General features: G+C 43.0%; 2 protein-coding genes across 6 annotated transcripts in view; one reads left to right on the plus strand and one right to left on the minus strand.

The window, feature by feature from the left end:
- Positions 1–202: 202 nt before the first annotated feature.
- On the minus strand, positions 203–10889 carry Hnrnph3 (heterogeneous nuclear ribonucleoprotein H3). 5 transcript variants are annotated; one of them, XM_055598900.1, is made up of 10 exons: positions 10750–10889; positions 4888–5022; positions 4251–4389; positions 3550–3734; positions 3021–3107; positions 2733–2848; positions 1998–2133; positions 1654–1749; positions 1375–1467; positions 203–1268 (listed from the first exon to the last, which is right to left on the minus strand). In XM_055598900.1, exons 2-10 carry the CDS (start codon positions 4997–4999, stop codon positions 1195–1197), a joined length of 1038 nt encoding a protein of 345 aa, XP_055454875.1. In that variant the 5' UTR covers positions 5000–5022; positions 10750–10889; the 3' UTR covers positions 203–1194. The 5 variants fall into 5 exon arrangements, with proteins under 5 accessions (XP_055454875.1, XP_055454876.1, XP_055454873.1 ...); XM_055598901.1 differs by having other exon boundaries at positions 3595–3734; positions 10731–10889; XM_055598898.1 differs by having other exon boundaries at positions 10731–10889.
- Positions 10890–13140: 2251 nt separating this feature from the next.
- Positions 13141–15349, plus strand: part of LOC129670408 (phenazine biosynthesis-like domain-containing protein 2) — a 35855-nt gene continuing 33646 nt past the window's right edge. The window contains exon 1 of the mRNA XM_055598906.1: positions 13141–13994. Coding sequence (XP_055454881.1) covers positions 13971–13994 — 24 coding nt within the window. The 5' untranslated portion in view covers positions 13141–13970. The remainder of the gene's footprint in view (positions 13995–15349) is intronic.

The following is a 15349-nucleotide window of genomic DNA, read 5'->3' on the forward strand; positions in this document are numbered from 1 at the left end:
AACCTAGTGTGTAGGCACTAAGAGAAAAACGCACTCCCTTTTCTTAGCACAGGGGAAATCATTCCTTTGCAGTCACTTCATTAGAAACCTCAATTTGGCATCTAACAGTACCTGCCTTTGGTGCCCAAGTGCTGGGATTAAAGGCATGTGCCACTATGCTTTCTACCAGTGCTTGACAGCCAATAACCGACACAGTGTTCTAGGACAGACAACATTCCTTTATCTCCCATGTTGACATTTATTACATGAATAACATTTCTAGCAAAAACAATAACAGAGTTCACATTGACATGTTCATTTTGCTCCATTAGCCAATTTGGGGAAAAGCCATATTGATCAAAGTGATAATTAGAAAGCATCTTTTCTTGCTACACAGGGCATCTAACTACTCAAAGCCAGTATCAGATGCAAAATCCGGCTGCAGCATTGTTTTACAATTTTCCTAAATGTAGTCATTTACACAATGAAAAACCCTGTTTTCTTGGGTGAGAAACCAAAAACACAAGAATACACCTATAGTAAATACCTGTGTATTTGCACTGAGTTTGTAAGCTACTCCAACAAACTCAAATTTTGGGAACATTTTTGTATTATGGTCAAGTGCTATGAGGACTTTAAAATCTAGGGCTATAATTTCAACTAATACTCCAATCCCTGGGTTCATAATTCATAACACAATTATAAATATTTAGAATCCAGATACCTCACAGATTATTCAGAGCTATGCTTGATAAATGAGATTGAAATGAAAAGAGAATACAGAATTAGCTTAATTTATATTCCTGTAAGCTTTTTATTTACTGTGTGTCCAGGAGAGAAGTTAAACTACTCAAGCTCCATCTCAGATGCCTGCATATTAAGACTTGCAGTCTAACCCTCTAACATTGCACTATGCTACTTTTTTGAGCTAACAGTAAAAACCTTACGAAGGCAGCTAAGCTTTAGGAGTACCTATATATAAAAAGTAGCAACATCAGTGGTTTGAATATAAAAATTTATTTGAAGTCAAAGGTATGCAACAAATAAAACCTACAGAAAACAGATTTTCCCATCACAACCTGTTGCTTTACCAAATAATATCTTGAAAACACATTCCTTCAGTCATTATAAAGTTCTTGAAATACAAAAGAAATGAAATCTGTAAGAAAGTCTAGTAGACCAGATGTTAGGACTTGTACGTTGTTGGTGGTGTCCTCAGTACATCCCACGCCATCCACCACCACTCATTCCACCTTGCCCATAGTAACCTCCACTGCCTCCACCACGACCTTAGGAAGACATAAAGAACCATCCATCAGGACATATCCATGCACGGTACAATTATCCATATCGAAACGAAGGGCACTATCACAATACAAACATAGTATTACTTACCGTAGCCTCCCAAACCATCAGGCGTGCCATATCCTCCACTAAAGTTGTTCCCCATTCCCATTCTCCCAACAGATCCATATCCTCCTTGATTATCTGCAAATAAAGAGAATTAAGACACCAGGTGATTGCCAAAGTAGCCAACACTGCTTATTTTAAAGTTTATAAACCCAGGTTTTGGAGGGATATAATGAAGCACCAAGGCAGGAGGGTTCTGAGTTTGAAGCCAGCCTGGGCTACAGAGCTAGATGGCACCCACCTCAAGGACAAAACTATACATACCCATTCCATCTCTGCCATAGCCTCCCATTCCAGAACCTCCCATTCCAGAGCCACCTCCAGGGGTAGAGTTCAAGAAGAGTTCAATGTATCGGTGTTCTTTAAAAAAGAGGAGGGGGGAAATGTTAGTAGTAGAGAAAGGAATGTTGGATCAAATGTATTTTAAAGGTCAATTAGCTAGTATTTAAAGCAGGCTTATCCACAAGTATGGAAACTATTTAAGACAGCCACTAAAGTTTAAACATTATTAACAGGGCGAATAATTTTAAGCCCCGGAATCTACCATCAGCAGTATTTTATAAACTGCACACACCTATAAACCAAAAGCATGCAAAGACAGCACTTACGCATGTTGTTCTTATCTTTAGACATGGCAGCCACTGCATCCTCATGGGTCACAAACTCTACATCCGCCTCTCCTGTTGCTCTGCCATCAGCTCCAATATCAATGTGAACTCGTATTGGATTGAGTGGTGAGAAGAACTAGATAAAAGTTATCCATTTTTAAACTCGTTATTTACTGTGAGTACATACCTTAATCCCCCCTAGCCCATTAAAGTCAGCTACTGAGAGTCTCTAAAGGCTGAGCACTGTGGAGGAGGCTGGGTCATTCTTTGCTGCAGAGGTGTAGACTTAGCTTGCATAGGGAAGGTGCACAGACACTTTAAAGTAAGCTAATACTAAACTTTAAGTTAATAAAGTGTGAAAGTGGGCTGACATCAGACTGTAAAGTGATTAAGATTAAAATTAGGGAAAAAAACCTGAAACTGGGGATATAGTTCTATGAGAGAGCACGATTAGGATTACCTTGAGTTTGGGGTTGTTTCAGACCCAACAAACTCCTCCCCGGCTGACTCTAAGAGTTGGGTTTTTGTTGTTGTTGTTTTTTTTTTTTTTAACCTGCTTAAAACGTCATGTACGTTAGCACATAATGGGCACAAAACACCCATGTCACCATCACTACTAAGTGACAATCCTCGCCTGAATCCTAACAAATAATTCCAACATGCTCGAGGGCAAGGTAGGATTCCCAGCCAAGAATAATAAATAACAACACCCACTATAAAGCCACAGTTACTCACATTAGCAATATCATTTTCAGTCGCACGGAAAGGCAGCCCTCTCATGTGCACAAAGTGACCACCATGGAAACCTGAGCTTGCGTCACCAGCTCCACCATAGCCATGTCCTCCCATGCCTAGGTTATAAACCAGTATGGGGTCACGTAAGTACATCCACATCAATCTCCAAAGCAGTGCATTAACCTATCAAAATTGCCTAGCTACTACTGGAAAGTTACCTCATTACTACCGGAACTTTTCAAAGGAAACAGTAAAATTTACTTCAGCATGACAATATTCTTAACTTACCTCTTCCATCTCTCATCCTGTCATCAAAGCCATCATTTCCATAGCCGTAATTATTATAGCCACCATAGTCATCAAAACCTCCATAGCCTGTGCAAATGTAAGGAAAAAAAAAAAACCAAAACATTTCTGAGCCATTTATTAATAAACTAGTTTTCAAAATCTTTTTGTAGTTAACAGTCTTAGCTTCATTAATGTTTGCAGCTTACTGCATATAAGAAAAAGAGTTAACACTTGTGTAAATTTAACCATCCGCAGGATAAATTCAAATACAACATGAAAACCAAATCCCATCTTTATGCCCAGAATAAACATGCCAATTATCTTTATTTCTTTCTATATTAAGTTCTCTACGTGTCAATATGTGCATCAATCAAGTTCCACCAGATGGTCATGGAAATCCCATATTTTTCATGAACAGGTTTTAAAACCTCATAGGTACTGAAATTACTGCCATTTCTGTATTTCTTGACAAAATGTCAGGAATATCAAGAAAATGACAACAGAACCTTTGTTCATTAGATACACATACCACCATCATATCCATCACCTCCTCGTCGCATTCTGTCATACATACTTCCACGCCCAGCTCCATAATAACCCCCTCTTCCTCCTATTGGTCTATCATATGGTCCCGGTCGCTGTCCCAGCAATCTTCTTGGTGGATCATAAAATCCTTTGATTTCACTCCTGCTACTCCTGAAGATCTCAATATACCTATTTAAAGATGTTTTAAGGCACAGGTTTCAGCATAGATGTATTAAAGAGTAAATTAGATACTGGGCAAAATGCAGTAAGTTTGTCTATCTCTAGATACATAACCCAATTTAAATGGCCTAAATAAACCACAAGGTAACATTTTTACACCTACAAACTTAAATAATTAAATATTTAAGTTTTATATAAACAAATGAGTCATTTGAAAACACTGATTTAGGAAAATATTTTTAGTTTGTTTCCTTTAGTACAAGATAGGTAGGAAAAAAACAAAACAGGTGATTACACAAAAACAAATTTAACATCCTACAAAAAATGGAAACAATCTAACTTTAATTTAAACTATTAGCATTATTAACCCACCCAAATCTGTAGTTTCCATGTTAAATTTAGGTAATTATTAATTCTTTAAAACTACCCCAGAACAATATTATTGTTACCCCCCCAATTAATCAATAGTGACCCACAACCCCCAAAAATAAAAATTTAACACCATCCCAAACTCTCCATCCCCACCTGTGCCCTATTCTTTCCTTGTGTTTCCCCAGAGCATTTTCTGCTATCTCCTTTGAAGCAAACTGCACGAAGGCCTCCCCTGTGCTTCTCCCCTGGTAGTCCATCGTCAATGTTATCCCATTTGGCACGATTTCCAACCCTTTAACCCAAGGACAAATACCCCATCAAGGGGAACAGTGTTAAAGGCTGAAACATTCCCATCTGAATCAAATATTTAAAAACAAGTCTAAACAAAACAAAACAAAAGGCTTAGTTTCCCATCACCCCATAATACAAATGGAATATTTTTCAAATATCATTGGATTAAATATTTTCTGTGACCAGTGTCTTAAAATTATACTTCTAAAAGCCCACTAACGAAAAAACTACAAATCATGTAATTGTGCTCCCAATGCTAAGGCATAGCGCATGATATCACAGTCATTCTGTTAACTATATGCACATCAGTCAACGTTTACATAGTGTCTACACATTCTCTACTGCACATTAACTGGAGCACATTTCCCATTTTACTAACATAACCCAGATTATCACAAAATTAAGTTCTAAAATCAAATGGGTTTATAAATTAAAAACCAAGTACATCTAATAAAAACACATAATTAAAACACTAAACTTTGACTATTACTAGAGGTACCTTGAAAGAACTGAACTATTTCCTCTTTGCTGCAACCAAATGGCAGTCCACGAAGTCGCACTGTCCCATCACTAGCGTCATTTGGACCATTATGTTTCATAACCCAATCCATTTCAATACCGCTTGATTTAAATGCTATGAAAATAAAGAAGCACATAAAGCAGTCAATCACAACACGCTCTTACCAAGACGTGAACACCTCCGACATGCGTCACAGCACAGAATGCAGGCAAGGGTTAGACTCCGGAGACAATCAGCAACACACTGTTCTATGAACACTCTTTGGGGTGGGGTAGGAAAGGTGATGAAACTCAGCCCCTCTCCTACCATACAACCTACAGGTCTTTGTCCTCATTCTACACTAATCCTTTTACTTTTCAGACTTCAATCCTGACCCAGGGCTATGCAGGTTTTGTTTTGCAGACAGTGTGTCACAGTGTACTACCCAGTATATACCTAGCTTGTTTCTGTTTTAAAATAGTCTTTAACTTTAATCCTAGCACACCTGAGGCAGACAGGCAGGTAGTGGGTTGGTTCTCTGTGTGTTTGAGGCCAGCCTGGTCTACAAAATGAGTTCCAGAATAGCCAGGGCTATTACAGAAAGAAACTGTCTCAAAACCCAACCAACCAAACCCAAACAACAACAACAAAAAACCCAACCAATAAAACATACAAAAAACAGAAAAACAAAAAACAACAACGGTCTTCTTACTCAGTAGCCCAGGTTAGCCTTGAACTTCAGTACTGCCTCAGCTACGGCGTACTAAGATTTCCTGAGTTACCTGCCCAACTGTAGTGTTTAAGATAATTATGCAAAAGGTGTAAACAGCTGTCCATTAATACTGACGTTTGAGTATTAAAAAACAAAAATAAAAAACAACTATAACCAAGTGAAACTCACGGTCACCTTTGATAGCAATTTGAGGGTAGCATGGCCTACAAAAACCCGTCTTAAAAAACAAAGGAAAACAAGAGGCTACTCAAAACCAAATGCTATGTAGAATATGGTAGATGGTACATGCCCAAGATTGGGAGTTAGGGCAGAAGGACTATGAGTTTGAGACTACAAGGAAACTGCCCCAACAAACATACCCACCAATGAATGGCTTTCAACAATATGCCCCCCCCTTTTGGGTGGGGTCGGGGGAATATTTTTAAGATAGGTGATCAAGAACCAGGCTGGTTTTGAATCACAGATTCTTTCAAATCCTGAGTGCTAGGATTAAAGGCAAGTGTTCCCACACCATATTATGCTCAGCCTCTTTTAAAGTTTATTTTTATTTAATTTTTTTGGTTTTTTTTTTTTTTTTGAGGCAGGGTTTCTCTATGTTGCCCTGGCGTCCTGGAACTAAGAGGAGCTGCCACCTCTGCCTCCTGAAGGCTTGGATTAAGGTGTGTACCACCATTACCCAGCTTCCTCTTACCTTTTTTAATAAAGCGGGTTTAAACAAAATTTACCCAAAAATAATTATGTACATTCACAAGGTATTTAAGAAGCACAGAATCAAGACTTCTCTTCCTCTAATGAGCACATAACCTAGCCTTTCCTTTTAGAGACTAGTGCAGAAGTTCTACAGCTGTGGAAACATACCAGACTTATTTTACTACACAGCTGTAGGAATCCTACTTACCTGAATATTCCACCTTTTCCCTCACTACTTCCTCCCCTGTCAACAATTTTTTTTCGCTTGACTCCTTTAGGCTTGAAGGTTTATCAACACTATTCACTAATGGCTAATTTCACATGATCTAATTGCATTTGTTAGAGACAGCATCTATAGAGAGTTAACAATTCTAATTATCTTAAAATCATAACTTAGCACACTCCTACAATCCTAGCACTGGGGGCTGAAGCAAGAGTTCCAAGAGCTAAAGGCCAGACTCCACCTTAAAAAAGAAGAGGAGGCACTTCGGGAGGCAGACAGATCTCTGAGTTTGAGGCCAGCCTGGTCTACAAAGCAAGTCCAGGACAGCCAGGGCTACACAGAGACCCTGTCTTGAAAAACCAAAAGGTTTCAGGATAGCCAGAGTGACACAGAGAAACCCCATCTCCAAAAAGGGAGGCAGGGGTAGAATTTCTTCTCGAATTTGTGCATCAACAAATGCAGGAATAGCTCGGTAGTAAGAGTAAACTAAATATCTACACAGACCTACCCTTTGATTACATTCTAAACATCTCTCTCCAAATTATTTATGCATTAAAGTAAACCTGCGTAATTTCTCTACCAATGGCTATTAATCTCTACATATCTATATTATGTGGGTTTTATGTACTAGTGACTGAATTTCAAACCCTGCTGAGACAAAAATCCAGGTTCATCTTTAAAGCAAAGCCTATGGAAGGTACCACTCAAGACAGACACAAAATGGCAAAAACACAATTTAAAAACGGACATTATGCTAGGCAATGGGCTTGAACTTGGAACAGGCAGATCTCTGTGAGTGAGGCCAGCATGGTCTACAAATCAAGTTCTAGGATATCCAGTGCTACAAGGAAAAACCCTGTCTCAAGGAAAAGACAAAACAAAAAACTGACAACACTTGATTTGAAAGAAAGCATGGGGCCCTACATGATGGCACTTGCCTTTAATCCCAGTATCTGGGAGACAGAGGCAGGCTGTTCTTTCAAAGTCAGCCCAGTCCACATAGTGAGACTACCTTAAAAAAAAAAAAAAAAAAACAACAGCAAAAAGCCTGAGTTTCAATGGCTCACTATTCTGCCATTCATTGGCTACTTAAAACACTGAGGTTCTGAGCATGGTGTTCAACTATAAAATACAGCATTAGATACAAGAGGTATTGGCACCACTGCTGTACTTTACAACAACTATTTATATTTTGTAGCTCTTCTCTCCTTCAGAGGGAACATTCACCTGTGACAATTTTCAGACATTATGGATCCTGTAAAGCAGTGATTCACAACCTTCCCAATGCTGCAGCCCCTGAATGCACTCATGTTAAGGTGACCCCAGCCATGAATTATTTTCTTGGCTACTTTGTAACTAAATTGCTACTGTTATCAACTGTAATGTGTTTTCTAATGGGTTTTCTTGCTCTATGACCTGGACTGGACCCACATATGGGATTACAAATACTACCACACCATCCTAGGATAGCCCTTCCCCACAATGTGAAGACTATCATCACAAAGAGCAGTGGCTTCTCTTGCAGAGGACCTGGGTTCTAATCCCGCACCCACACGATGGCTCACAACCTTGTCTAAGCCCAGTACCCATGGATATGACGATCTGGGCTTTTTACAGGTACCATGCAGGCATGTGGTGTACATACATATACACAAACAAAACACTCATAAAATAAAAATGGGGGAGGGGGAAGATTAGCATTTCAGTAGCAAAGGTAAGGGAAAAAAGCTCTTTTTTGTGTGTGTAAAACCTACCTAATGCCAGTTTTGCCAGTACCAATAATAAAAGTTCTTTTGAAAACAAGAACTCTCTGAAAAACACTATACTGCTGATAACTTTTATTTAGCAATCTTTCATTACAGTCAATTAGTCTGGTATATGTGCTTGTATATATGTAGGAACACACCCATACCTCAGTGCAGTGTGGAGGTCAGATGAAAAATTTTCATCAGTTCTTGACTTCAGTAACATTTTACTGGGTAAAACAGATTTGGACCACAAACTATCTCACAGGGTGACTTTCCATTCCAAGTCTGAAGACAGTAAGGAGATAGCCTTGCTCTAATATGCCTGTAAACAAGTCTAGAATCCTACCAAAACACGAAGGGCACTCTGCTTCTTTCAGTGTAGGGGCTTTCTCTGTGCCTGTTCTAGCTCCCCAATAATGAGACGGAGACCTGTTACATTTATTGAAAGTCTTAAGCACTTACAGTTGGGCAGATTCTCATCTATTCTAACCCGACTATGCTGGCCTGGTCTACTTCCCGGCCACATGCCTGTTAGCTGCCACCTAGTCTTGCCCAGGACTTCTCCATCTCTGTCCTCCTGGGAATGCAAGTCCCACCTACTCTCAACTGCCCGCTACATATGGTTCAGCTCTTTATTGACCAAGCAGAGATGATGGGGAACAATTTTTACACAACAGTGAGACAGGAAGAGTCTTCAATAGCAATGACAATATCAGAATCTGTTACTGTGAGCGTTTAGTTCACTGCTGGTTCAGCAATTAACAATCTGAATAGACAGATACACCTTAATACAATGTGAATGAAGGTCACCTCTACAACAATCTGCTCTAATACCTTAATAAAGCTTTCAGAAGCTATGTAAAAGTTAGAATACGCCATTTCAACCTTCCTTTTTAGCAAGTGTCATAAACTAATCTCTACTCCACATTAGGAATCCCACTGTTCTCAGGCCCCTAATTCTGGAGCTTGAGACGGAGAGACCGACCAGAATTACATACACAAATCCGTTACATACACAGATGCAGGCCCTTGCTTGTAGCCCAGATAAGTGGATGCTAAAGCACATGGTTTAAGCCTCAAGAGTCCTAGGATAGCCTGGGTATGCAGTGACACACTAGCAGAAAAACTCAAGTATTAGTAGTTAGCGCTTGGTACATACACCTTTTTAGAACGACAAAAGCGTGAAGGACTGTAGTGACAGTCTGACACTAGCAATGTACTAAAATGCGTAGAATATCACTTTTCCTAGATAGATCTCCTTTTTCTAGATAAATATTGGTTTTAAATCTTGGACTATACCTAACAGTTTTCCCATTACTCGTGAGTACTGCTGCAAGCTAACTTTCAGGCCCAGGGTGTCCTTTTCCTTTTTAACCCATCTTCAATGAAAATGACTGACACAGTTCTAATCTAAGGACCAAAACACCTCAGCAAGCACGCGATTAGGCTTCCACTTTATAATAGGCTTATTTTTTGGTTCAAAACATCAAAGTTCGATACTTAAGTTTTAAACATACCTAGCCATTAAATGAAAATAAATATATTTAACTTCCGGCCTTAATTACAAACCGACACATAACACAAGTCTTGGAGAATTAACTACACAAAACCTGACTTATTCACCTCTGCCTAAAAGCAGTACCACAGTTCACCCGGACCCGACCTATCTGAAACATACCCATTTCATCCTACTCCTCTTTACTAGATAAGCTTCTCTTGCAAAATCAGAGTCCTGGTAAACATCTAAGCGTGGGGTGGGGGGACACTTTGGAGACGCGTACGTACTCTTTCCGCAGTTCCAACTCTGGAATATAAAAGTCGGCTAAGCGTCCTTTACCTCCTCCTGGAGACTCTCCGTTTATCTAGCTTGCCCTAGAGACCAGAGCACTAGGGGACGGCCCCCTCCGGCTCCGGCCCGGAGGGCAGGCCTCCGCCGGCGAGCGGATTACAAAGGAGGGCCGCGGCCGCCTTTGTCCTGCATCTGGCAGCGGGGCGCCCTCGTCGTCTCTGGCTTCTCCTTCCCCCAGCTCCACCTGTCTGGTCCCGGCAATCTGCGTCAACAGCCGCTCGCGGCCCGGCCAGCCCAGGCAGTCCGCGGGGGCCGCAGGCCACGGGGGGAGGCCGGGCGCCATTTCCGCCCCGCCGCCCCGCTCGCCGCCCTCCCCGCCCGCCCCCCGGCCGAGAGCGCCGACCCCTCCCGCCCCCGCCGCCCCCGCGCCCCGGCCTTCCCAACACTCTCCGCCAGCCGGAGGCGACCGAGCGGCCCGAGCGGGGAAAGGCGGGAAGGCGAGCCGGCCGCGACCGGCCCCCAAGATGGCGGCGGCCGGGAGCGCGCGGCGGCAGCCCCCCTCCCGGAGGCCGGCCGACTCCACACTCCCTCACCCGCTCCCTCACGGAGCTCCTCGTCCTCCGCCCGACCTCCGCTCTCGGCACCGCCGGCCCAACCTACCCCCTTCTACTTCAGATACCCCGGGGGGCGCTAGCAACGCCGACTCCAACGCTCGCGGGGGGCCGCTCGCGGGCCGGGACGACGGGCTGTCCGCGGGGAGCGTCCTCGACAACGGCTCTTCCCCAACCGCTCCGGGAGCTGCGCAACACGGATACTGGCAAGGGGGGATGGGAGGGAGCGAGCGGGAGGGCGGGGGCGGGGCGAGGCGAGGCGCCAGGCCCGCCCCGCTGCTCTCGCGAGACTTGAGTGACAGGGCGGTCTCGGCCAGTGCGGGGCGAGGCGCGCCTGCGCACTAGCGGCCTGCCTGGCTGCCCGCGGGGTGGGCGCGGAAGAGCGGGCGAGGGGGCCGTGGCGGCCCGCGTGTCTCTGGCTTACCGGCCATCCCTCAGCGCCCCGTGCTCGCGTGTGTCCCTCCCACGGGAGTGCGTGAGTGGGTTCAGAGGAACCGCGGAGGCGCGGCTTGCTAAGGCTCTTTTCTGCTCTACTGGGACTAAATCCCATAAGGGCCCCGCCCTTGCCCAGCGCGGAAGGAAAAGGCTTTTCCTGCCTCCATGTTCGCATTATGCAATCCGAAAGAATAAATGCTTGGCCCGCGAAGACACAGACCTGACAGGATTCCCGTCCTAGCCTGAGCTCTCCCCTTTGCTCTTGTATAGCCAGCCTCGACATCCTGATTGCTTTCCTACCTGCCGTCTTTCTTTTTTTCTCTTCATTGAACCTAGTGACGGATCAACGGGTCAGAGCAGTAGACTTTTTTTTTTTTCTACAGGGTTTCTCTCTGTAGTCTTGGCTATCCTGCTTTATAAACAAGGCTGGCCTCGAACTCACAGCCATCCTTCTGCCTCTGCTGCCCGAGTGCTGGGAGCAGTAGACTTCTAAATAGAGTTTGGTATTCCCGAAAATTGTGCTTACAGGAGACAGGTCTAAGAAACCCTTTCTGAGGTTCCGTCGTGTTACCAAAATTCCTCATGACACCTTTATGGTCCTTTCTCTTAAATTTTAACACAAATGGCACATGGAAGGTCCGTGAGAAGGTAGAGGGCAACCCTGGTGTTAGAGACCAAGATGGGAATGGACAGTGAGGGCAAAGAGGGGATGGGTGTGGGCATGTGCCAAGCAGGACAGAGCAAGACTGTAAACGTGGATGAGGCTAGATTGTAATCACCCTTCAATGTGCCGGTCAAAGATTTCATTATGCTACAGACACTGGGTAATCCATTAGCAGTGGGGTGAGGCCGAGTGGGGTAATGTTAGCGGTGTGGAGGAGGGATTTTGTTTACCATGAGGTTTTGTGTGTGTGTGTGTGTGTGTGTGTTTAGACTGGAGCCAGGAGGCCAATTACTCTCTGGTATGGAAACTTCCATTTCACAGCTTTAATTTATCTTCAAACCTACTTAAATAAGTCTTTAGTGCTCCACTGATTTTAACCCAAAATATCCCTCAGAAAAAGGGGGACAATGTGATTACAATTACAGACAGGAAAATCAAAAGATGTTACAGAAGCTGCAATAGCTCAGGTTTATTAAGAACTTACTGGAACGGCATGGTAAGCAATTCATTGTCTTTGTTCTCGTGTAGCCAAGGATATCCCTGAACTCCTGACCCTCCTACCTCCATGCCATCTGTGTCTCTGTAACCCTAAAGAGTGGTATTCATTGCACAGATGTGGTTTCTAGTCCCATGAAAGTGCAAATAATTGCCAAATATATAAAGCTGAGTGACATTAGGTAACACTAAACTGTTTTGTGGTTACAAGTTAGTGGTTTAGTGGCTGGAGACTTGCTGAAGCTTGGTTAGCCTATTCTTAAATTAATCCCCTAAAGTCTCCCTCCTTTCTTTTAATAGCTGGGGATTGAGTTTAGGGCCCAACGCCTGTTCTCCCTTTAAAAAGTAATTGGTTTATTAATAAAACTCCGAGCTCACACTTAAGATGGATTCTCCTCAGGGCTTTCCTTCCATGGGTTTAAATTACATGGCCTCTTTATCCTTTCAGTTTTTCAACCTGATTTGGTAGGTGGAATTCTGTAATCCCTTTCACTCTTTGACTCGAATTCAGTCTAGTTACTGCCTGAATGAACTTGGCATTCTGTGAACACACTTTGTGTGGTTATGGGCGACAATCCTCAATCATTCTGATGATTATAACATGACTTTTCACCACTCAACAGCGATGTTTCTTTTGGAGGGGGGTTGTTTTTCATTTTATATAGTTTCTTTCTGGTGAGTGCTCTTTACCTCTATAAAGATTTAGGAGGCGTTTGGATTAGTACCTACATTCCTTTTGCCTTTTTATTATAGCAAGTAGGAATTTTCTAGTTTAAATTATGCTGTGGCAAAGATAATTTGTATTAGCTTTTTAGTTCACTAATTTTCTCTAAAAAAATTAAAAGAAAAAGAAAGAAAAGAAAAAAAGAAAGAAAAATCTGTTCCTTCCCCATATGGTTGAACCCTGTTGTAAGGCTTGCTGTGATTGGCTGCCGCTGCTCCAGGGATGGTTACAGATTGTTTCCAGATTGATCTCCAAGGAACTGTTTCCATGGTAATGGTTACACCTCAAGGCTCCCAGCTGCTTTCTTGATCTCCCCTCTTTTTTCTTTTTCCCCTCCCCTTTCCTCATCTCTCTACCACCTCTCACTCCTTCTCCGGTGCTCTCCTGTTAGCACAGACATCAGAAGGACCTGAAGAGGATTTTTTTGTTACAGTTTATAATAAGAGAAAAGATGAAGCAGGAGAAGGAAATGGAATTACCCACACCCCACCGAGGAAAACAATTTGAGGCACCTCGTGACCATGTATTACTCCATCAGAATGGAGAGGAGAGGAAAATTCCATGCAGGGCCTGTGTGAAATGAAAGAGAAAATGGGGAGAGTGCAGCCTCTGGGGCAGACAGCACATTAGCCAAAAGCTGCTTTACAGCTGATGTTCATATATCCCTAACGATACTGCAGAGTGTCATCAACATGGGATTATCATAATCGGTTTGCCTGCATGAAAACAAGCCAAGAACAAACAACCCACAGAAACATTTTGGGGTTGTGTCTAATCGTGTTTAAGGGCTTTGTAACAGCCACTCTGACAAGGCTCTGTGAAGGACTCCTTCTTTGGTTTATGACCTAAATACCTATTGTCTTTAGGAAAACGACCACCTTCTTCAGATGACCACCACTGTTTCTCAGGACAAGGCTTTTGGACACATATTTCATTTTTGAGATGTTGTTTAACTTACTTCACTGGAAACCATGGAAACTAAAAGACCACATCTGGTATGATACTAAGTAAACAAATGGTAGCCTAATGGCTTCTGGGCATCTGTGCTTGACTGTGTATGGAGGCCAGAGCACAAGCATCTTCAGCATTTTTGTTTTGTTTTTTTAAACTCTGTGTTTGTGTGTGTGTGTGTGGTGCAGGGTGAGGGTCAGAGGGCAACTTTCAGAGAGCATTCTCTCTGCCTACCATGGAGGGGAACGGGGAGTCAAACTCAGCGCGTTCGTCTTGGCAGCTCCTTAGACTTGGCAGCAAGTGCCTTTCACCTGCTGAGCCATCTTACTGGTCCTCATATGCCTCTCACAGAGAGTCCAGGACAGCCAGGGTTACACAGAGAAATCCTGTCTTTCAAACAAACAAACAAAACCAAAAAGCTTACTGATATTGTATGTGCACTTGCTCGCGTGTATGCCTGTGCGTCACTTGTGTGCCTGGTTCCCAAAGAGGCCAGAATAGGGTGTCAGAGCCCTGGAACTGCAGTTATAGATTGTTGTGAGCTGCCATATGGGTGCTAGGAGTTGAACCTGGGTCCTCCAAAAGAGCAGTCAGTGTTATTAAGCACTGATCCATCTCTCCAGCCCCAGGAAAAATTGGTTTTCCTATTGTCTCTTAAACAGTGTGCTGAGGGCTAGTCAGATGGCTCAGTGGGTAAAGCACCTGCCACCACGCTAAGCCGACTTCCATCCCTGAGACCCACAACGTGGACAGAGAAAACCAACCCCCACAAGTTGTCCTCTGACTTCTACACACATTTTGTGGCAAGCACATACGTACCCATAACTGTCTGTAATTCCAGTTCCGAGAGACCAGACACCTTTTGGCTTCCTTGGGAACCAGATATGCATGTGGTACTCAAATATGCAGGCAGGCAAAGCACATATACATTTATTAAATATCAAATTAATAACTTTTTATGTTGCTTGACCTCCCAAGTATTGAGATTACAGGTGTGAGCTACCATGCCTGACACAACTGCCATTTTTATTGAGAACTGGATGCTTGTATAAGAAGGGTTTTCATTTTTATGATAACAGTACTGTAGCTTTTGTTTATTTTCTTTATTTCGTATTTGGGCAGTGCTGGAGATTGACCTGAGGATTGACACATGCTGGGTAGGTACTCTACCCAGAAATTGTGAGCTACACATCTTTTTAAATTTTGTGTGAAGGGGCTGGAAGAGTTAGTACGTGGATACATTCAGTGGATTACTTCATAGTTTTCCAGAATTTGGTTGAAGGTTGAGGGTCAGCCTGGAATTTTAATTAAATAATTCTTTTTCTTTTCTGACACAGGGTCTCCTGTAGCACAGGCTGACGTCATGCTGGCACTCTAGTGGACAACCACGAGCTATAGT

This window comes from Psammomys obesus, unplaced genomic scaffold (genome assembly GCF_907164565.1).
Source record: "Psammomys obesus unplaced genomic scaffold, mPsaObe1.curated_primary_1811, whole genome shotgun sequence".
NCBI classification, from domain to species: Eukaryota; Metazoa; Chordata; class Mammalia; order Rodentia; family Muridae; genus Psammomys; species Psammomys obesus.

Bases quoted from the DNA above. Each gene is read 5' to 3' on its own strand.
- Hnrnph3 (XM_055598900.1), bottom strand. From the start codon at position 4,999: ATGGATTGGGTTATGAAACATAATGGTCCAAATGACGCTAGTGATGGG. The intron at 3,735-4,250 runs GTGGGGATGGAG...ATCTTTAAATAG, and splicing joins AAGGAAAGAATAGGGCACAG to GTATATTGAGATCTTCAGGA. The intron at 1,750-1,997 runs GTAAGTGCTGTC...TCTTTTTTAAAG, and splicing joins TAAAGATAAGAACAACATGC to AACACCGATACATTGAACTC.